This window comes from Podarcis erhardii (assembly GCF_964252035.2).
Source record: "Podarcis erhardii genome assembly, chromosome: 14".
In the NCBI taxonomy this organism is placed as follows: Eukaryota; Metazoa; Chordata; class Lepidosauria; order Squamata; family Lacertidae; genus Podarcis; species Podarcis erhardii.
The window spans coordinates 8736449-8759950 of record NC_138503.1 but is presented as its reverse complement, the minus strand read 5'-3'; the positions used below and the strand labels follow the sequence as shown (position 1 = coordinate 8759950).

Here is a 23502-nt window from a genome sequence, read left to right as displayed (position 1 = left end):
CCTTTTGGTTACCTTGTATTTCGTGTTTGCAGGAATGTTCGTCTTCCAGCGTACTGTGTAGTAACGGGCATCCGAGACCTTCTGGTTCTTTGGCAGAGAGTTGTCTGCCCAGGTGATTCGAATGGTGTCATGGCTCAGTATGGAAGCCTGAACTCCCACAGGTGGCATCATGGGGGAGGGATCTGGCACTGGAGTGTACGGAGCATTAACAACAAATAAATCAACCTCAGAAGTGTCTAGGGAATTGATGGGTAAAAGTAGGGTATTACAATAAAAGAAGAAAGAAGGTGGCATTATATGTGAATAGAAACAAAAGGGGGAAATGCAGGGTAATACGATGAAATGAAAGGTGAGAAATGGAGAAAAAGAGAGAAAAGCCAGAGTTAATAGGCAACACAAGACCAGCATAAAAAGTTTTCAGTGATTATTTTGATTCCTCCCTAAAACACATGCCATAAGCAGAGTAGGCAAAGTTCGACACCTAAGAAGATTGCTACAAAAGTAAAAGATCACTGAATTTAAATTTTAATATCCATTTGAAACTGGTTACTAATTAAGATACTCAGCGTTAGCTGCATTAAAGCACTATTTCATCCCATCTCTAAAAAGAGGGTGGAAGAACAAAGTAGAATTAGGATCAAATGGGGACAAGCTCATCTTCCAGACAGTATTAGTGGGGAGGGGGGAACTGTTTGTGTTCAAGTTCACAGTAATTCACAAAACAGCAATATAAAAACACTTAAGATCTAGGAAACATGTTCAGCAACAAGAAAGGGAGTTCTTACCTTGGATTTTGTTTGTGAATCCAGATGAGGACATTCTTGTGATAGGAATGACACCTCCCTGGTGGTGACAGGCAGGATCCTAGACAAACTTCTGCCTCCTCTCCAGGGGGAGGTACCATCTCCCTCACCAGATCAACTGGCAGGGCAGATATGACCCCCACAGCTTAAACAAGGCCACTCAAACATGCAATCAACAAAGAAAACATTGGGAATCTGGGAATCTCTTCTCCAGAGGGAAAGGCAGGAGGCATGGGTGAGCATCTGATGCCACTCATCCCTCTCTGCTCCCTCTGGTGAGTAACTGACCCTCCGACCCATTGCCTTGGATCCAGACCCTGCAGAGATAGAAATGTTGAGAGACCAAAAGTTCACTCCCAGCAGGGCACAGCTGCTGAGGGGGGAAAAGTCATCAAAGAAATAAAAAAAGGTCAGGGCCACTCACACCACGAGAAAACATGCCCACCAACCTGCCTCTGCTGAGAGTAAGAGAAGGGGAGCAATGAGCCCAACAGCCCCAATACTGTGGGAGACCCTCTACAAAAACTGAGGCAAAAACACCAAATATGAATACAGCACAAGGGCAGAAAAAAATTAAATGACAAAAAAACAGAAGGGAAAACCCCCACTCCTGAGCGCTCCTGTCGAAACAGTTTATCAATGGGACCCAATTAACAGCTGCTGAACCTCTTCAAAATGCATGTGGCTGAGGCCACCAAAATTACGCAGAGAATGAGTGATCTGGCTAGCGGGAATAGCTGGAATGCCTGACAGAAAAGGTGGGACTAAACCGGACAATCCGTCAGGGGATGGTCAGCTAGAAAGCCCAGACAGACAAGAGTAGGAAGCTGAAAAACACAGCCCCTTCCAAGCGTTCACAGAGAAAGAGCAGTCACAGATTGCTCTGAAAATGATATTCCCACCTAACTAGTTTATTGGTGGGGTAAGCAAAAACCTCCATTCTACTCCACCACAGCCAGAAACTGCTTTACAGAAATTTGGCTAACTGGCCACAGTACAAGGAAAAAAAACACTCCATGAGAACTTATCAGGCCCAAACCTTTACCAACCACAGGCAGCGCCAATCTGATGAGGGAGATTACTTCTCCCCGCTGGAGTGGAGGCAGAAGGCCTTGTAGGACACTGACTGTCACCACCAGGGGTTAGTGTCATCCCTATCAGAGGAATGTCCTCCATTTGGATCCAGAAAAATGCCCAAGGTTTTCTTTTGATGAATTCTGCCAAGCGACATGCTAGAAACTGACATTAGTCACAGGTGGAAAGTATCACAGGGGTTATTCGATTATTCTGCTTAAAAGCTAAAGTCAGCATATTCATAAGCAGTTTAACTCTAGATACTTATTATTCTGAATACCTATTTAATATAACAAGTATTTTAGAGAGAGTTAGAATAAGTGCACACTATACATGATGGTACAGCAGTGTTCCATTGGTGTTTTCTGCAGTAATGTGGACAACATACCCATCACATGTCAATGTATGTCTATAGATGTTCAAAAGGCACAAGCATACATGTATGGATGTATTTGTGATTAGAAGATTGCAAAGTGAGAAATTCTGCATTAAAATATTGCATGAAAACAATGTAAACAAATGCATATAATTTGTGCATTGGTCAACATTAAAGTTTGACAGGAGCTCTTATAACATAAATCCAAGGACTTGGACCAAACGTAAAATGGTTTGTGATTTAATATATTATTTACATAAAAATAATAAACCACAAACTGTAATACATTAAAGCAGCATCAATATCAAGATTCAAGGCTGCTCGTTTTGAGTTACAACAAAATAGGCAAGCATTATCTTTTACCTGTATAAGCCCTAGTCACTGCACTCTCATACAGCGGAATTCCTTCTCCAACATTGTTATAGGCTTTTAAAGTTATGACATAATGGGAGCTGGGATCTAAAGAAAAAGGAAAAAGAATATTATTTGATACTACAAATTCTTAGTTATTTCTTCAATTGATGGTAAAATAGTTTCAGCCATACTTGGCAACTGAAAAAAATGAATCACGAGAGTATAAAATGAAAGTATTTTATTTCTTTCAGGTGTGAACTGCTGTTCTAGGGAAATATACATCCACTGTTGTTTTTAAAATCAGAATGAACCCTTTACACATAAAAAAGACCCAGATAAACTTAGCTATATTAATTCTGGCCTCATAACTAATCAATGCTAAAAACATGCCCTATAATACATTTGCTTTTTTATTGTTTTTGGACACCCTTAGTGTGGATGGAGGCAGCAAAATCAGGTGATAGAAAGTCAGTACTCTCAACACATACAAGTCAGCATTGCCTTTATACTTTTACTCAGAAAAATATCAAAGAAAAATGTAGTCATCAGTATTACTGTATTTCCCTTACCCAAATTCTCAATAGTGTAATATCGTTGCTTATAATCCACCTTGATGGTCTGTGCATGGGGGCTACCCACACCATACCCTATAGCATAACCTCTGACCACAATGTTCTGGTTTTCAGGTGGAGTCCAGCTCACAACAATACTAGTTACAAGTGGACGCACATGTAGGGAACTTGGAACTTCTGGAACACGAGATTCTATAATAAAGAAAGAACATTATTTAACTATATTAAACATTAAATGTGAAGCTTTTTATTAGCTTGTTAAGCAGTAATATTGAGTTCCTAGGCTTCTTCAACAATTTGAATATTTAAGGATTCAACAGAGCAAGAAAAAATAGCACAAAACCCCTGTTGTGGCCACTAGATAGTGCTAGCTGTGTATTGTATTGTATTGTATTGTATTGTATTGTATTGTATTGTATTGTATTGTATTGTACCCACTGTGTATTGTACAATATTTTCCTGTTCAAAGCTGATTTTGAGGGGAATTGAAAGGGCCTTCAGAAACCCTCCGTGGTCTTTTACATTATTCACATCTGTTAGCAAACCCAGTCAGAGATCCTGTAGTGAATGTGAAATGTCATTTAGGAAAACAAAGCCATCAGTGCAGTGTGGAACACAGCCCTATTTGCTAAGGCGCTACAACAGCCTGTCTTGTAGTTCTGCACTGGCAACTTCATTGCTCACCAGTGCAAAACTTTCCCAACAGTCTTCTTCCAGTTGTTTCACTGAAAATAATGCATTGTGGGTGGATAAGAATCCGCGCAATGGGGTGAGCTCCTGTTGCTCTGTCCCAGATTCTGCCAACCTAGTAGTTCAAAAGCATACCAATGCGAGTAGATAAATAGGTACCGCTGCGGCGGGAAGGTAATGGATAACAGAAATATACAAATATAGATGTGTGTCCATTCTGTATTACTTTCAATGGGACGTGCAATTCCATACACTTTCTGAACTGGCTGCCTATAGGCTATTGAGCCAAATTCAAGGTAAAACTGTTGGTATATGAAGCCCTGAACAGCTGAAACCAGCTTACTCAAGGGATTGCCATGCACCATATATACCTGCTCAATTGTTATGTTCAGCTGGAAAGGTGGGGTGCCACTTGATATTTGCCTTGATTCTATGACTGTTTAGTATGTCTGAAATGAGGCTGTGGAACATATGCACGTTAATATTATGCAGGCACAATCAGTACTTTGCTTCAAATGCCAAATCAAGACTCTTCTCTTTACACAGGGTTTTTCAGACATATAGCTCAACAATTGCCTATTGTGTATAGTTTGTCCAGATGTTGACTAAGTATTCCTATGTTGTTTTCTGGATGTGCTATGTGCACTGCCTAGATACTTTGTTTAGTATGTGGTATATAAGCCTATAAATAAATAAGTAAATATACAAAAAAACCCCAAACTGCTGCAATCAAATTAAAATGCATGTCAGCCTAGTTTTCTCAGCAACAGGGATATGTTCCCCCTCTCTCTTCCCGCTCTACCCCACCCCCAATTCTCTATGCAAATACTTTTCATTTCTGGCAAAAGGGGGGGGATCTACACATTTCTCCCTGTGCATGCACTGTTAAAACACATTTTTAATAGTAACATTAATGGTGCATCTTTATATCCATACCATCAAGATCACTTTCAAATGTTTCTGCTGACACCCAATCAGTAGGTAGTCCTGTACCATTGACCGTTAAAGCAGCCACCCGGAAGCTGTACTCTGTTCCTCGTTCCAGACCTGATACAAAAAAAATCAGCATTATGAAAATATAACTCCCACAGTGAATATGATGCCATTACTTCCAATTAAAATATCAACAATTCATCCAACCTGATAGTTAAATAGCTTATTAAAATGAAACTAAGTAAGTGCCTAAATGAATATCCTATATAGTTGTTTTTTCGATGATATAATTTAGGTCAACTGTGACACAGATCTAGGAAGCTAAGTGTTTTACAATTTGGCCTTTCACCTCTTAGACTACTCAAGCATAACCTGAGGCTATGCATGGAAATCAACAATACTTGCAGTAGGACTCCAACTGATTCAATCGACACAGATTATCTGTCAGTTTGTGACAGGATTGACACATTACATTGACCTTCCCTGTAAGGCAACAGCAAAAGAGCATGTGGGCCACTTGTTTATGGCAAATTGGAAGACTTTGTTTTCAGAGGGTTTACTCATATTTTATCTGCAGAATAGGAACCCATTGTATGTCCTCTTCAAAGAGTACTTAATCCAAGTAAAAAATAAAGAGAGTTGATACCCAACCCATTCACATCATCATCAACCGCCTTAAATAAACCAGATTCCCATCATTTTAAATAATGCTACTTACTCCTCCATGTATGTGAACACTTATATTAGTATTTTCTTAACATTTATATCCCGCCTTTTCTTCATCATGCAATTCAAGGTGCTATATATGTGGCTCCTTGGTGGTCACCATCCAGGCACTGACCAGACTCAAACCTGCTTAGCTTCAGGAATGTGATGGCTGAATGTGCCTTCATGCTATACCCTGGGACTAAGTTGGTTGGACACAGAGGTCAGCTCAGCTTCACTGAACTGGTCAAAACAAGTCTTGTTAGAAGGGGCTTTCTAAATTACTTAATGGAACATTTTACACTTCTGAAAAATGGGAGTTAATTTCTGTGTCTTTTAAAAACATATTTGCCTATTTATTTATTTGCCTCTCCATAACCAAGAGTTTAAGGTGGTTCATGACAATTCAACCAATAAAATCCAAATGAAAAAAAAAATACTAAAAATTGAGTAATGGCAAATACAGTTAATTACTAATTAAATGCACAGGAAAATAAACTTAATTTGGCATCTAAGATAGTTAAGTTGGTGCCAAATGGATAGTTATAGGAGTAGCATTATTATTATTAATTAAATTTCTATACTACCTTTCAGCAAAGGATCATTGGGCGATTTACAATATAAAAAAACAAAAATACGTAACATAGTAACCAAAAAAAAAAACAAGTATTCCATAACCAGGACCACATCCAACTCATCAGTGGCCAGACACCAATCCAGAACGTGCATGGTCTCCCCAAACTCCAATGAAAAGGAGAAATACAGTGGTGCCCCGCAAGACGAACGCCTCGCAAGACGGAAAACCCGCTAGACGAAAGGGTTTTCCGTTTTGGAGGCGCTTCGCAAAACGAATTTCCCTATGGGCTTGCTTCGCAAGACGAAAATGTCTTGCGAGTTCCTGCGGGGTTTTTTTCCTCCCCCCCCTTTTTCTAAGCCGCTAAGCCGCTTATCAGCTGACCCGCTAAGCCGATAAGCCGATAAAAGCCGCTAATCCGTCAATGGGCTTGCTTCGCAAGACGAAAAAACCGCTAGATGAAGAGAATCGCGGAACGGATTCTTTGCATCTAGCGAGGCACCACTGTAGAACTGGGCATGATCAGCATATTGATAGCACAGGTTAGAAGGACATTCCTAGCCCAGTTAGGTCCCACTTCTGTGACTGGGAAGACAGGGCTGAAGTGGGAGTGGGAACTACCCACTAATACCCAAGATGAAGAAAGAACGAGTTTAAAAGGCAAAATGAACCAACTAGAATAATTACACAAACTACTGCAAGGCAACCAAGACAACCAGTGAACAAAAAGACAAGGGTAATCAGTGGTGCCTGCAAAGCCCACTTTCACTTGCTCCTCACCTAATACCATATATGACATCAGGTATAGGAGAGATAGGAGTGACCTGATAAAAACAGCATAGTGGGTCAAATGGGAACAGGTGGGCTTAATCACACATGTGGGCTGGAGGTTCCCCATTTTTGCTTTATTCCCAAGATTATTTTTTGCCTTCCATAAAATGTAGTCAATTCTTGGTGCTTTGGAAGCACTGCACAAAGTGCTTTACAAGCCATCTGCTCAGCACTTCCAACAGCCAAGCACAGGGCAATGCTACCTCTGCAGTTTTGTTGGTTTGTTTACAAAAGAGCCCCACTTGAGATTTGGAAGTGGCTATATGAGTCTCTGTTCACACCTTTTATGAGGCAGTACAAAATTAATACCTGATTCTTGATTTGAGGCAACCTTTTGCCGTACATCCTCTTTAACAGTTAAAGGGAGTCTCTCTGATGGCACACTTCCAGTACCTATTAACTGATTCGTGCGTAAAGCAGGTGTTCAAAGAAGGATGGTCTAGCCAAAGATCCAAACATGATTGGTGAGCATAGTGGCTTCTTCCTTCTTTATAACATCAGCTGACTGACAGGTGTGTGGTAAAGCTGGTCCAGGGGGGTGGGAGAGAATTTGGATAGATTCAATTCCCCACCCTTTAAATAAAGGATGCTGCAGGATGGGGAATCATCTCACACCTTACAAGTACAGTGGTACCTCAGGTTACATACGCTTCAGGTTACATACTCCGCTAACCAAGAAATAGTGCGTCATGTTAAGAACTTTGCTTCAGGTTGAGAACAGAAACTGTGCCCTGGCGGCGCCGCAGCAGCAGGAGGCCCCATTGGAGAGCCAGTGTGGTGTAGTGGTTAAGAGCGGCAGTCTCATAATCTGGGGAACCGGGTTTGCGTCTCCGCTCCTCCACATGCAGCTGCTGGGTGACCTTGGGCTAGTCACACTTCTTTGAAGTCTCTCAGCCCCACACACCTCACAAAGTGTTTGTTGTGGGGGAGGAAGGGAAAGGAGATTGTTAGCCGCTTTGAGACTCCTTAAAGGGAGTGAAAGGCGGGATATCAAATCCAAACTCTTCTTCTTCTTCTTCTTCCGATTAGCTAAAGTGGTGCTTCAGGTTAAGAACAGTTTCAGGTTAAGTACAGACCTCCAGAACGAATTAAGTGCTTAACCCGAGGTACCACTGTAAGGCACTTTCAGTGCTCATGTCATTTATCCCAGTTGGTGTCCATCCTGCATCACTGGTGGTTGTTTTTTTCAAAACGGTGGTGGTTTTAGTTACCAAAATTGGTTAATCTTACAATATGCTTACAATATTAAAAATTATGTCCCTTTCAACAGTTATGCTATTGTTGTTTATATGTTTATGATTCTTCATAAACAACAACAACAACATACAATACCATTGATAAAGAGTATACTCTTTATCAGTGGTATTGTACTGTGGCTGTACATCTCAGAAAAGATCTCTTTGCCCATCCTTACTATGAAAAGCACATGCTAAATAGCCTTGCTTAGAATAAAGAACCTGTAATTAGCTGATTCTACTTTTAGATGAAGAATGCATGCCTACTCACCTTCAATTAGCTGTGAAAGTTGTGTCCCAACAATACTCTCAGTCACATCGCTTTTGCGAGTCACTTTTCGGTAACGGATCTTATAGCCAGTAATTTGCCCATTGTGTGTTCCTGCAGGAGGGGGCTGCCAATGCATCATAATGCTCTGTGGGAAGTTAAAAGGCAGTATAAATCATGTTCTTTGCATTAAACTATGCTAATTCTCATGCTTCATCAATCTCCATTAGACTGGTTCAGGAAACAATTTATATGTAATCTGCAATATTGTGTGCAAACTTACATAACACCTTAGGCATTAAAATGATGTATCTCGAAGCAGCTCTGCAGTTCAGACTGCAGAGAACAGTATTTGATTTTTATACCCTCACATCTTAGGAATTAAGTAGCAGACCATGAACAATTTGCAGGCACTAGTATATGTCAAATCTGAATTTTATTTCTCTTCCATACCAAATAATCTCCAAAAGATACTCTGAAATATTGGAAATACTTGTATTCACTGTTTCTGAAGCAAAGAATTGCTTAACCAGCTGCACACTGAATAGAATGGAAGACACTAGACAATACCTGTTCCAGTGTTAAGCATGCAAACTGAAATTTTGCCCAAAACATTCAAAAAATGTAGATGACCAAAGGAACCAGCTGATACATAACAAAAAAAATCGTTACTGCTTAGCATTTGGGCTAAGAAAAACAGGCAACTCAGGATGATAAAGATCTATGGTCTGGTTCACACACAACACTAAGTAAAACTATGAAAATTACATCTGCTTCACTCTTCCCATGGTCCTGCTGCTGCTGTACTAGTAAGAACTAAGCCATGGTTTGGCTTAGAATTTTCTGTAAACCCAGGCACGGTTTGTGTCATTCCAAACAAACTAGAAACTGTAGCCAAGGTTTGTTCTATGCCAAAAAGAATAATAATGTGCACACACCATCATGCTTCCTTGTTCATCCAAACCATAATTTGTAAATTGAGCTAATACATGGGAAATTGTCATGTGGAGAGTCCCCTTGGAAAACAAGTGCTAGAGGATCTAGGCTAGTTCTACTCTTCAAACACCGTATTTTTCGCCCTATAGGACGCACTTTTCCCCCTCCAAAAATGAAGGGGAAATGTGTGCGCGTCCTATGGGGCGAATGCAGGCTTTCGCTGAAGCTATCCGCAAGCCTTGCAAGCCTGGCAGGAGGTCCCGCAGGCTCGCAAGGCTTGCGGGCAGCAGCCTGCAGCCCACAAGCTCATGGGACAGCGGGGAGGCGCAGTGCCGCCACCCCGCTATTCCCCGACCTGATCTGGAGGGTGGCGGGGGGGAGAAGCAAGCTTGCTTCTCCCCCACCCCCCCGCCAACCCCACAAGCTCGGGGGATAGCGGGGAGGCGGAGCGCCACCACCCCGCTATTCCCCGACCTGGTCTGGAGGCTGGCGGGGGGGGGAGAAGCAAGCTTGCTTCTCCCCATCGCCAGCCCCACAAGCTCGGGGGACATCGGGGCAAGCCGCTGCCCCACGGAGGCTAGAGAGGCTGTCCCTGAAGGCAGAAGAGGGAGACGGAGCGCTCCGTTTCCCTCTTCTAGCTTGGGGATGGCTGTGCAAACCTGGGGGGGGGGGGAATAAAAAAATTTTCCTTTATTTCCCCCCCAAAAAACTAGGTGCGTCCTATGGGCCGGTGCGTCCTATAGGGCGAAAAATGCGGTATATCTACAGAAACAAACAGAGTATCTTACCTTGGAGTTTTGCACTTCCAGAGTTAGATTTTGGGGCGCAGCACTGGGAACTAGAAACATTAAAGTAAGTTATTCAAGAGTGAGTGTCAAAATAAATTATATAAATGAATTAAGTTATGTATAATTTATGATATTCTATATTGCCTCTCCATATTTATGGGATTCTTAGTAACAGACTACATATTTTACAGCATGAACCAGTCCTTGCACTGCACAGTATATAACCATCAGAGAGTAAACACTCAGTAGTTTGCTTACAGGGAACCAGAAAGGTCTGGGCCTCACCAATTTGTGAGGAACTATTTGCGGATTCTATATAAATTCTGTGAGCAACTAGACAGGAAGGATATATATTTCATAAAGAGAACAATTTCTTTAAAGTCTACAAAAATGGCTATTGATATAATATGCATACTCTGAAATACAGCAACATTAGTTTCTGATAGCCAGAGAATATTCCTCAATAAAAATTGAAAGCATATTTCATTCTTAGACTTGACAGAGTCAACTTTTACCTTATCCACACACAAAAAAAGGTTTACTTGACCTCAGAAAAGCACACCATGAGATATGGTTCTAGGCCAGTCAGAGCAGTTACTCATGTAGAGAGGCAATACAGTCTCTTCGGAGGACAGGGCATTATTTTGCATTGCCGCACTGGGCATGGTTGAATAATCCAGCTGCACCCTATTCAGAACTACTGTGTATCAGTGGAGGCTGACAGGAAGGCAGCTAGGCCAGGGCAGGGAATCATGTGTAGCAGTCTGTGTAGGTAAGGTCACTCACAGAAGTATTTGATTCTTTAATTTACTTCTTGCAGAACGCTAAGTGGCCCGGCACCTTAAGAACTTTAGAAATATTTATTTCAACTGCAGTCTAAAGATGTATAGAGCAAACTGGAGAACTCTATAAGATATAGTCTCATCATGTTACTAGTATTGCAATGATCCTACGAAAACATTCTGTGAATGCAAAATCACTTTGTTGCACACGCAGAAACCCAGACAATATGCTGTAATTCTACAAACAGACATGCCACATAGAAATCAGCCCAAATAGTGAATTTAAGAATTTCTATCATACTTATAACCAAATCGCAACAGCACATCATGATGTAATAAAATCAGCTGCTTTAAAATGTGTACTGGCTTAAAACATTTATCCTCAATGGGTAAGTAAAGAATTGTAAGAAAGAAAAGAATTATGTTGGCCCATAAGAAAATATCCAATAACAGGCCAACTATAGTATCACAAAATGGTGTGCAAGATTTTGAATTCGCCCTAAGTCTTCTTCAAAGCAAGGATGAAGAGAAGAGAAAACTTGGGTGGTGGTAACATCTGGTAAGTCTGCAACTGGCAGTTTGTGGGAGAAAGAAGTCAATCAAGCAAGACTCATTCAGATTGCACTAAGATGTAACCTAACAATGGCTGGTGGGAGCAGTTGGCTCTGTAATTCCAGAGCTGGTGAATCCGCCATTGTTGTGTTTCTTTTTCCTGTATACAGTGGTACCTCAGGTTCATACATGTCAGGGAACTGACATCAGAGCGAGAGGCGGAGGCAGGGCTCCAGAGCGATGCCGGAGAGGGGACCAGCAGGGGGGAAGGAATTCAGCGTAACACCAGTAGAGAAGAGAGGGAGATGGAGGAATTGGCCACAGGGCTCCGAGACCCTTCACCAGAAGCTAGTGGAGAGAGCGCTGGCACGCCCCAGCCTTCCCCTTACTTGCGCAGACGAGTTCCGCGCAGGGAACATAGGCGGAGACTTGGTGTCAAACAGCTTTTATGCTGGAAAAGATTCAAGAAACGCCCACTGACGGATTCTGCAAGTGACTAGCAGGTCACGGAGGGCGAGCTGTGAGCCTAAGCATGGTTGGGCAAGCAATCAAACTAAACCGAAGGCAATTTACGCACAAGTAACCCCCTTACAACCATTACAATACACTTCAAGTTACATACGCTTCAGGTTACAGACTCCGCTAACCCAGAAATATTACCTCGGGTTAAGAACTTTGCTTCAGGATGAGAACAGAAATCGTGCAGCGGAGGCGCAGCAGCAGCAGTAAGCCCCATTAGCTAAAGTGGTGCTTCAGGTTAAGAACAGTTTAAGGTTAAGAACAGACCTCCGGAACGAATTAAGTTCTTAACCCGAGTACCACTGTAGTACCATAATGCAGAAACTAAACTTGGCAATTAAAAATCCATTTAAGTTAGGAAATTGTCCGCAATTTGTTTTTAAATCAGAAGATACTCACCATCTGACAGAGTTCGAACAACAACATCTTGTGTGGAAACTCCTGGACCATGTTTATTGTAGGCCACCACTCGAAAACTATATTCTGTGTATTTTTTCAAACCACTGATTGTATAGGAAAGACCTCCAACATCAATGTCCTATATTTGAAAAGATGTAAACCGGGATGCATCTTTTTTAAAACACCCAGGGATTAAAAGACTACTGCTATGAATGCTTTGTTCATTTCTGTTCATCATAAGCTCTAGTCTAGATCATTGTTAGATAATCAAGAACAAGCCACAGAACCTCAGATTCACATTTCCTTCTACCATCTATGCATGAGCAGAGTGAAAGCTTTCACGTATATAAATTAGGGGAGCTGTGGTTTATTCTAACTCGAGTTAGATAACAAAGCTGGCTATCAAACTATGCTTTGATAGCCTGCTTTGTAAACTAACTAGGGTTAAAATAAACAGTAGTTCCCAGAGTTCATATGTAATATAAAACTGAAGTTTACTTAAAATTGAAAGTGAAAGGCAGAAGTGAGGAGGGTGGTAAAAGCTCAGTACTTGCTGCAGCACATTCTCTAAAATATAAGCATGGTTTAGATGGCTGTCTGAAAAAGGCTACCATGATAACATTCTTTCTTTCGTTATTTATTTAAAAATATCAAAACAGTTCACACACACACACCCAATTAAAACACAGTGCAGAGTCCTGTCCAAAGATATCTCCATGGCTCTCAAAAATATTATACAGCCATAGCTTGGTTCTCAAATAGAATGCGTTCCGGGAATCCGTTCAACTCCTGGAACCGCTTGAAAACCAAGGCATGGCTTCCGATTTGGCTTCTGAAAATCATTCGAAAACCGGAACACTCACTTCCGGGTTTCGGTCGTTCGAGAGCTGATTTGTTCAGGAGCCAAGGCATTTGAGATCCAAAATATGACTGAAATGTTTGCCACACCTTTGAAAACGTTCTCTGTCACTGTTCACACAGCGGCTGTTGCCTCAGTGACATAACAAATATGATGGCTTAGCAATGTTATGAAGTCAGTCAGGCTTGGCTATATGCTTTTTTCACCAAAGGCAAACAAATCTATTTTGAGTTACAGATAGGTAGCCGTGTTGGTCTGCCATAGTCAAAACAAAACAAATTCCTTCCAGTAGCACCTTAAAGACCAACTAAGTCAGTTCTTGGTATGAGCTTTCGTGTGCATGCACACTTCTTCAGATACACTGAAGAAGTGTGCATGCACACGAAAGCTCATACCAAGAACTGACTTAGTTGGTCTTTAAGGTGCTACTGGAAGGAATTTGTAAATCTATTTTGAGTTAGGGCAAATCTATTTTGAATTAGATTAGACATGTGCATGATTCTAGCCAATCAGGAAAGTAACAGCGGAACTTCCTGAATATGTGAACACTCTGGTCCTGACATTCATTTGGCGAGGGGCTGTTTTCAAAGTTAAATGTGTTTTGACAAAATCAAACCCCCATGGCTCAACACTAGTTGAAATAAATGACCTGCAGACTATCTAGTTAAATAAAAATGGCAATAAAAAAGTGGTAAGGCATTTAAGTAAATCAATGGATGCTTTTTGTAAAAGAAAACTAGTACATGTTTATGAGAATCTCATTTGTTTATCTCGGGGTGGCTAAATAATAACTGATCATATGTGACTATTGTTCATGCTAGCTGGGGGTGATGGAATTAGAGTCCATAAACATTTGGATTCTACCCTCAGTTTACCTACAATAGCTTTAATACTTCAAAGAGTGAAACTTCAAAAAGTGAAACTAGAATTTGTCTAGCAATTGCAACAGGTCCATTTGCTGCAAAATATTAAAAGGTATTCTCTCCTGCTGTTTGTTAATAAAATCCAACAAAATAACATCCAAATTCTGAAATGAGAACTATAATGAAAACAGTAATCTTACTACAGGTAAAAAAGCCTAAAGTTCTGCTAATATTATGCTATGCATCATACCTGCTCATTGTCTGCGCCCTTCTCCATGTAGTACAGCTTGTAGTTTTGGATTTCACCATTGCCAGATAAAGGTGTTGCCCAACTAATAGTGATTGATGTAGGTGAGTTTGCATATGCTCGAATATTAGGGGCCGGGCCAGGAAGCTGAACTGAAAAATAAACAAGATGTATTATAAGTATTACTTAAAAAAAAAATTCATTACACTTTATATTGCATATCTGAAGCAAATAGCTCTTAAATTCTAAACAGAATTTAAGTGAAACAGTGTGAATGGACCTGTTCTGGAACCAATTTGGCTCTCCATGAATTGAACACACAGCTGAATCATGCTAATTCCTTTCCACTGGTTCGGATGTTAAATTATACCTTGATTTATTGTGTTGGGAATGAGCCATAGAAAATCTCAGGCTAACATGGGTGCTTCCACTTCTGTAATCTTTACTTCCATTTTTGATTATCCACAGCTTGTTGTTTCATGTAAATCCACAAAAACTGCAACCCATTTTCTTTGAAACAACTGAAACTTCAACCAACGGGTTATGAACACAGCTTATTTCAACAAACTATAGTTAAAATTAACTAATTTAGGGTACAGATGCAACATTAACCTGTGGTTAATAAAAAATGGAAGTGAAAGCATTCAAACTGCCCAATATGCCAATTTCCTGGCTGAACATCAATAATAAGATACGGGAAAAGTGAACCTTTAATGAGCACTGAAACAAACAAAGAACAAAAAAATGTGAATCAACCTACCCAACCTAAAATGGATGTTGAAAATAGAAGACAAAGAATGGCCGGACTTTAGCAATTAAAAATGTTTTTAGAGAGGCAATTTTTATGCTAAATTGGTTTTTTAAAAGGCCATGCTTAAGTTGATTGTGGTATCTCATATCATAATTCAAACTTGGGAGTTTTTAAAGCAAATTTGACTTCTATGCTCTATGATTCTATGCTCCATAACTTCTTTTTCTTCCTGACATGTGTACTTTGTGTGTCATCTCAAGTATAATGAGACTGTGCAAGAAGCTTAACATTGCCATAAAACTATTTGCATCCAAAGATAAACTTAAATTGAATTTTATCCGTAAGGGATTATCCGATGCAAGATTAGATTGTACACATGCTTAGAACATGATCCAGCCAAAACTAAACTTCCTTTGTTACTATGCAGGCAAAAGTCTTATCTTTTAAATACTACTAATTTCAACATAAGAATTGGTCTGCAATCCTAAACACACTTGCTAGGTAGTAAGCACTATTGCACAAAATGGAAATTATTTAGAGTGAATATGCATAGGATTGTCCTATTAATAATATGCTGAGATTTTTTTTTTGCCATGTAGGCTTAGAAGTAGGGTAACTTTCACTGGATCATCTCTAAATCATTAAAATAGACAACTGACTTTAACATAACATGTGCATATCTTAAAGGAACCAGGCTTAAGTGATACAAGTGTGATTATACAGAATTATATAGCAAATTAATCAGAGTACAGCTACTACTGCATTGTGTGAAAAGGATAAAAACAAACATTTTAACACCATCTGCCACAGCAACAGCAACAAACAGGGTGGAAATGTTTAAAGCTTACCCTCAGGTTGTGTTGCCACCTTAAGTGGCAATGAACTTTCTCCAGGCCCGTGTTTGTTTTGAGCTACCACTCTGAAAACATACACAGACTCAGGCATCAAGTTTTGTATTGTCACTTGCATTTCCCCAGGATGGCTTGTGTTTTCAACACGCTCCCTTAAAAAAAAAAAGGCACATGGGAAAAGACTTGAGGTTAGAAAATATTTGGTACACATAAGCAGTAAATGATAGCACCACAGGGAAGGTATTAGTTCAGAATAATGTTCACAGGACAGAGTAATGACAAAGTAATGATTGGGGAGATGGGATTTGCTTATCTGTAAGTGTTATTCTTTGAGTAGACCTCTGCACAGTTGCAGATGCCTCTCCCAGCCCTACCTGGAGATGCCAGGGAATGAACCTGAGATGATCTGCATACAAAGCATGTGCTCTCTCACTAAACCATAGGCCTTCCACAGCTTCCAACATAATTAAAGAACTCCTTCCCAGCTAAAGTAGTTTTGATGTCCCACAAAAGCAAAGCTCCCAAAATAAGTGCTATAACTAGGACAGCCAGCATTCATGTTTGATTCTTCTAGAAATACATGATTCCTCACTTGGAGGGTATTCTCAAAGAATAGAATTCACAATTCAGAAACAAAGCCGATTCAATGGCTCTAAGATCCAAACAACTCATCTGCAAAGTCAGTTCTTAAAGTTTCAATAATACTTTTTCAATGTGTGTTCTTAAGAGTGTTTAAATGCACTAGACAGACACAAATTGTTTTTTCCTCATCAGATACTCTCACAAGAAGCAAGTCAACAGGCAAACAGGATGAAGCCACAAGTGTCTATCTGACAACATCTTATCCTTATTTCTTCACTCTGAAAATTCAAGTTGAGCCCAAGTATCTCCAAGCAACTACATAAAATGTGTCTTAAAAAAAAAAAAAAAGTCACAGCATTTTATTTTAGTTGGAAAGTTCTTTTTTTTAAAAAAATAATTTTTATTAAGGTTTTCCAAATTAAAACAAATTAAATCCAATTTATAAACTTTTTCCAATAACTAGGACTTCCCCTCCCCACCCCCTCATGTATTCCAAATCTTCCAAATAAACAATTAGGTTCAACAAATTCTTATCCCCAAATTGCAATCATCCTCCATTACCCAGTTTAGCGTAATTCCCATCCCCCTAAGATCGATCTATTCCCTTCCACGAGTTTCCCCCTTTCAAACATAATACAAAAAAAAAAAAACAACAACAACATAGAATTAAATAATAATTTTACAACCTTTGGATTCCAACTTTCCCTCCCCTTTTTCCCTGTTACGTTCCTCCTAGCCCTCCATCTCTAATATCTTCCTGGAGTTCCCACATTGCGTTAAACCCACATCCCTCTGATTCTTTGCCAGTCTTATTAATTGCGAATGTCCAATCATTAAATTACGAATGTCCAATCCTAAAAGAAGTCTAACGAGAAGAGGGTCCATTTCTTCTATCCAGATTTTTATATCCAGGAGTAGAAACTCCAATTTTAAATCCATAAGCTTGTCAAATCTGGATATCCCAAATATCCCCTTTCCCATTTCTGTCCAGTTCTTGTTATTTCCTTATTCTTGTCGGCCATTCTCCTCCTTTTTATTTCTCTGTTCTCCCACAGAAATGTTCTTTCTCCAAAAGTTTCTAATATCCCTGCAGAGGCTTGTTGTTCAGGAACAAAACATTACATCATGATCCTTTCATTTTCCAACAAATAGTTCCATTGTTTCCTGTAGTGTGTAGGCCTCTGTAGACAAAATAGTGTTCCATTTCTGCAGTTTCCCAGGAGATTAAAAGTTCTATTCAACTGCACAAGTTTCCTGTCAAAAACACATGCAATATCCCTCAGCTCCTCTAGATGGATTCCCGTAACAAAGTTCCCTTCCAAAGCCCATCCACCAGACCAAATAGCTTGTTTATCCTTATTTGAACAATTTGAAACAATTTATACCCAACTTATATCAAATGTAACCGGCAAAGTCCATAACCAAGTCTCTGTTACATTCTTCCGTTTTGACAGCTCCTTGACAGCTGTCAAAACCTGTCAAAACCTCCGTTACTCTTCTCCAGGCATTTTCACGAATCGCTCCAGGGATTCCGGGGGGGGGGGTGTTGCTTTTTAATACAAATTCCACTTTTCTCCTCCGGCTCAATCTTATAAATTTCCCTCGCGAAGTTGCTAATTCGGTGAAATAAGGTTACTCTCGATCTTAGTTATCCATTCCTTTGTTTTGGCTCTTCTACAATTTCGGGGGGGGGCTGACTTCCTTTTTTCCACCTCCCCCGTTCGCTCCAAATTTTAAAAATTTGTCCCCTTTTTTTAGTCCATATTCCAATTACTCACGGGTTCTTCTTTTAGATCCAAATTTTCAATAGAAGAAGTCAGCGCTCTCCGCCGGATGGCATGCGGCTGCGCTCGGCAGGGATAGCAGAGAACTCAAGCACCACGCTTCTCCCCGGCACCCGATCCGGAGCCTTTAAAAAGGCTCCTTCACGAGTCGGGAGGGCGCTAACGGTGCCAGCCGAGTCTCCATGTCCACGGCCTCCTCTGGCCGTGGTTTTTAAGGGTCCCCGCATCACCGGTGCGGTAGGACCCAGCCCCTGCCGAGCAGACTCCCTCCGGAGCTCGGAGGGAGTCCGCCATTCGGCGATGGCGCCAACCCGGAAGTCTATTTTAGTTGGAAAGTTCTGAACTTCTTACCAGGCCTTTGGAGTGGTACAAGTAAGAAATCTAAAGCTTAAAAACAGTCAAGTAAAGAAATTACTATACAGTGGTGCCTCGCAAGACGGAAAGAATCCGTTCCGCGAGTCTCTTCGTCTAGCGGTTTTTTCATCTTGCGAAGCAAGCCCATTAGCGGCTTAGCGGATTAGCGCTATTAGCGGCTTTTAGCAGCTTAGCGGATAAGCGGCTTAGAAAAAGGGGGGGAAAGGGGGAAAACGTCGGAAAAACTCGCAAGACATTTTCGTCTTGCGAAGCAAGCCCACAGGGAAATTTGTCTTGCAGTGCCTCCAAAACGGAAAACCCTTTCGTCTAGCGGGTTTTCCGTCTTGTGAGGCATTCGTCTTGCGGGGCACCACTGTATTGTAAATTTGTATATAAAAAAGTAAATTATACCTGTTTACGGTTTCCCTGGTGTAGAACACAGAGTAGGTAAGATTGTCTCCATGAGGATCGGATGCAGGTGTTCTCCAGGTCAGCTTGATGAAGCGGGTAGAGACAAGGGAAGCCACAACATCTCGAGGGGCAGAAGGCAACGGTCCACTTGTAGCTGGTGCTAGATGGTCAGTAGTGGCACTGGTCAGTGAAGTGGGAGGTAATGTTGGGATGGCAACATCTTGTCATGTGCAAACATTGGGGAATATGAAGGGCATACATCACGACGATTTAAAGAGAAAACAGAAAAAACCAAAAAAGAAATAAACAAAACCACGATGGGAAACAAAACAAAATGAACACACAAAAAAGGCCATTAAACTGAAGGTTGGCATGCAGGCAAAAAAAGGTAACTACTGAAAACTAATGGGAAATATCAAAGGAGACATCACTATAGAGCAGGCAGTCAAATCTCCATTATAATGGAAGTGGGAAGGGAACGGTGAAAATTGAGGATAAAGTAGCACCTCAGAATGAAAACATCAGTTTGACATTTAAGCTTTTTTTGCACTGAAATATTTATTAGAAAATCATTAAATTTGCAATCAAATAAGCATACTTCAAGAAGAACTTCAATTTTTCTTTGAATAACTGAAAAAACAAGTTTATACTAGTCATAAGAATAAAATAGACATTGATTAGCTTGGTGTACTGATTCTTTTGTGCATATTTTAAGTTGCTCAGTTGTGAATTCATCTATTAAAGGAGTGTGACAATCCTAAGGGAGTTTGAAACCATTTCCAACCAGTATGTGAAGAATATGAACAGGAGATCCACAAACCCCTACCTCCAAAGAGTTTCAATCTTTCACTCCAACAACATGTTCTCTTCATGAATCATTATTGCTCATGATTAAACAGCACCTAGCTATGGTGCTGCATGCCATCATTATTAGAGCAAGCCTGGCATGCTTAATTTCACAAATTATTTGAAGTGCCACTGCATTAAAATAAGAATAACAATGAACAATTAACTTCTTGTTTTAATTTTATTGTAAGCTCCTTGAGCATTAATAGAAAAAGGATGGAAGTATTTTAAGATGAAAGTGAATTAATTGAAAATATGAAGGGTGCGTATGTGTGTGTACAAACACATTTTATATGTACACAACCAACTAACCAATCAATGAAAATATTCAGAAATGAGAGCAAGCATTTATTTTTAAACAGCTTGTACAATCAATTCTAAGGAAGACCTAGAAATAAGGCTTCCCTGTTTCGAGAGAATCTTTACATAAATAGTTCTTTATATTTTGAATCCCTGCAATATATTTCCATGTATATCTACCTTCAAGGATATTTGAAAGAAATGGTGCAGTACAGCTAAAATTATTGTGCAATTAGCTGCCTCTTTTTGCTTTTAATTCTACTCCAACAGTTCAGAAGATTATTTAATAATTTCATGCAACTGAAAGCTCAATTAAGTAGATAATATGGAGCTCTGGCCAATAAACACTGCTGAGGCTCATCTAATTTAAGAATAGATTCAATTAGAACTATTTATTATTGTAAATTAGCTAAAACATGAACATTTTACTACGAATAGAAAATTATGCAATGTTTTACTGCCTTATGTTTTAATTATTTGTAAGCTGATTTAAGCACCGAAATGGCAGAAAATGGCCCAGGATTTCTCAAAGTAATAGAGGCTAGATGCATAAGAATAAGGGACACAAGAGGAAGGTGCCTTATCAAATGATGTGTGTGGGCATTGCAAAAAGTCAACTAAGTACCCAGGGAAGTAAAAAATATACTGATTAAATGCCTTTGTAGGGTTTTTCTTTTAACAACATGACACCTTCACCCCGATATGGCTCCCCTTTATCACATACACAGCCCAACAAGACAATGACAATAATCCACCAACAGCATACAAATCAATATGGCTAACCTGATCCAAAACACCCACTCACACACGAAAACAAAGATCACCACAGCCAATCACAAACAAACAATCACACCCTAGGCCAACCCCAAACTCTCTCACCACCAAAGGAACACAAATGAACAACACAAACAACGCTGACACCAAACTCTACATACATTAAGCATAATAGAAACACCACCACCTGACCCCACCCCCATCCATCTTCCCTCCCTCCACCCCCTTTCTTTTTCCTTTTTTTTCCCCTTCTCCCCCTAATGCCTCAACAAATGAAACGGATTTGTAAAAATGTTACATGGGGGGGGGGGAAATACGAGGCATTACACTTCTGTAAAACAAGAAAATCCTAAATAAAATATTTTTTTAAAAAAAATAATAATAAAAAATATGTGGTGGACCCACAAAATAGTCAAAAAAATAAAATAAAAAATAAAAGATCTACATTGGCTCCCAGTATGTTTCTGAGCACACTTCAAAGTGTTGGTGCTGACCTTTAAAACCCTAAATGGCCTCAGCCCAGTATATCTGAAGGAGCGTCTCCAACCCCATTGTTCAGCCCGGACTCTGAAGTCCAACTCTTCAGGCGGTTTCCTCACTGCAAGAAGTAAAGTTACAGGGAACCAGGCAGAGGGCCTTCCTGGTAGTGGCACCTGCCCTGTGGAATGCCCTCCCATCAGATGTCAAGGAAATAAACAACTATCTGACTTTTAGAAGACATCTGAAGGCAGCCCTGTATCAGGAAGTTTTTAATATCTGAATTTTAACTGTGCTGTTATTTTCTGTTGGAACCCAGTCAGATGGGCCAGCTACAAGTAATAAATTACTGTTGTTGTTACTTATCATTAGCGTTAGCACAACTAGGTTAGGAGGGCAAAATGTATGATGGTGAGGCAACTTTTTTCTGTTTCGACACCAATAAAAGACTAAACAAATATTTTCAAGTTTATACAAAACTTTTTACTACTGTACACTAACGCATTCACAATCTTTTCGAAGAATACTTTTCCTTATGAGACAGCGAAACAATTACTGTCTTTAATTAGTTGTCCTGAGAGCTGAATTCAATATTCACTAAATATCATTTTTTCTTTAAAACTGTATAGTCTCCGTCTCCCTTCATTAACCCTAATGAAAACTCATTAGCATAACCATTATGACTAAACTCCATAATTTGATCATCTGTTCCCAAATAGAAAGATTGTAATTTTATTTCCAATAGCAGGCTAATACTACCCTGGCTTCTACAACCATATTAAACAACAATAATAATTTCCCCTTAGAAATTGCATCTGCTTAACATATTATTAGAACAGATCTTGCATTATTTCTTCTTTTATTTTATTTTCAGCGATATTTTCAAGTGTCAACTAGAGGCAATTGTTAGTTGCCACAAGTACTACTTATACATTTGCATCAATTTCAAAGGCAATTCAAGGTTCCTGGAAGCTGTGAAAAGGAAAAGTGTGTAGCTGGGGGTAGGGGGCGGGGTGATAGGAAAGTTCAAGAAAAAAAGTTGAGAACACTAAATTAATAGCAATGCTAGACACTGTAACTGTTTCAGGGGAACGCAAGTATTATACCACACTGGTGTATTCTGCAGGAATCATAATATGCAGTGCTGCCCTAAGGCTATGATAAGGAGAACTCTGATTCAAAAAGATTGGACCCTTTTTATTTCTCAAATTACACGATTATCTCAAGCTTGATACGGACTGATCTAATATAACACAGATATCCACGTTTTTCGTTTGCCTCGCATTACTATTTTTGTAACCTATTCTGAAAATGTAATGAAACACTTACTTTTAAAGATTTTAATAGTTGACTGCTCTATTTAAGTTTTGTGAAATGAGTACTTTCTGAGCTCATCCCCAAATCCACCCATAAAATTTTATGCCACTTTGGCAGGGAGAATGTTTTAATTTTTTCCAACGTAAACTTTTAAAGGAAGTCATAAAAGCGTGATAAAAACACTCCTCCCACACCCATGACATATTTTGTTTTAAAGGAAGTCATTAAAAATTTCCTGTCATGTACAATAATCAAAAAGGTGTGTCATTATCAATGCATCATACAAAGAAAATTCAGAAAGGAAAGCAACTCTTCCTATCCTTTCAACCCAAAGTTATGCTGTATTTTAGATAAGATACCAGTGTTAACATAAGAGCAACACAAAGGCACAGTATGTTTTTACACAGAGCCAATAAAAAGTCACATTTATCTACTTCCTTCAGAAGCAACAAATCCATGGATAAACACTGCACTGTGCCTGATAGAAATTCTATCAGAAATTATGCATTATAAAATCGAAGAAAAAGCAAAGGGTACCTCATTAAGATTTTTTTTAAAAAAAAAATTCTTAAGATTTAGAAAAATCAAGCATAGCCATGCATCCTATTGTGTAAATATAAATATCAGCAACCTCAATCATCTAGTCACATTTTTTAGATTTTATTCTTTTCCCCAAAAAAGCCTTTGACAGCTTA

General features: G+C 39.7%; 1 protein-coding gene across 8 annotated transcripts in view; it reads right to left on the bottom strand.

Moving 5' to 3' along the window:
- NEO1 (neogenin 1) overlaps positions 1 to 23502 on the bottom strand; it is a 108879-nt gene that overhangs the window by 27111 nt on the left and 58266 nt on the right. For 4 of the 8 annotated variants that reach the window (XM_081838690.1, XM_081838686.1, XM_081838684.1 and 1 more), the window contains exons 8-17: positions 19094 to 19313; positions 15960 to 16114; positions 14364 to 14512; positions 12392 to 12530; positions 10140 to 10189; positions 8419 to 8563; positions 4806 to 4916; positions 3177 to 3371; positions 2617 to 2712; positions 13 to 236 (exon numbers count right to left, since the gene is read on the bottom strand). In XM_081838690.1, coding sequence (XP_081694816.1) covers positions 13 to 236; positions 2617 to 2712; positions 3177 to 3371; positions 4806 to 4916; positions 8419 to 8563; positions 10140 to 10189; positions 12392 to 12530; positions 14364 to 14512; positions 15960 to 16114; positions 19094 to 19313 — 1484 coding nt within the window. The remainder of the gene's footprint in view (positions 1 to 12; positions 237 to 2616; positions 2713 to 3176; positions 3372 to 4805; positions 4917 to 8418; positions 8564 to 10139; positions 10190 to 12391; positions 12531 to 14363; positions 14513 to 15959; positions 16115 to 19093; positions 19314 to 23502) is intronic. The other 4 variants (XM_081838691.1, XM_081838688.1, XM_081838689.1 and 1 more) reach the window with 2 other exon arrangements.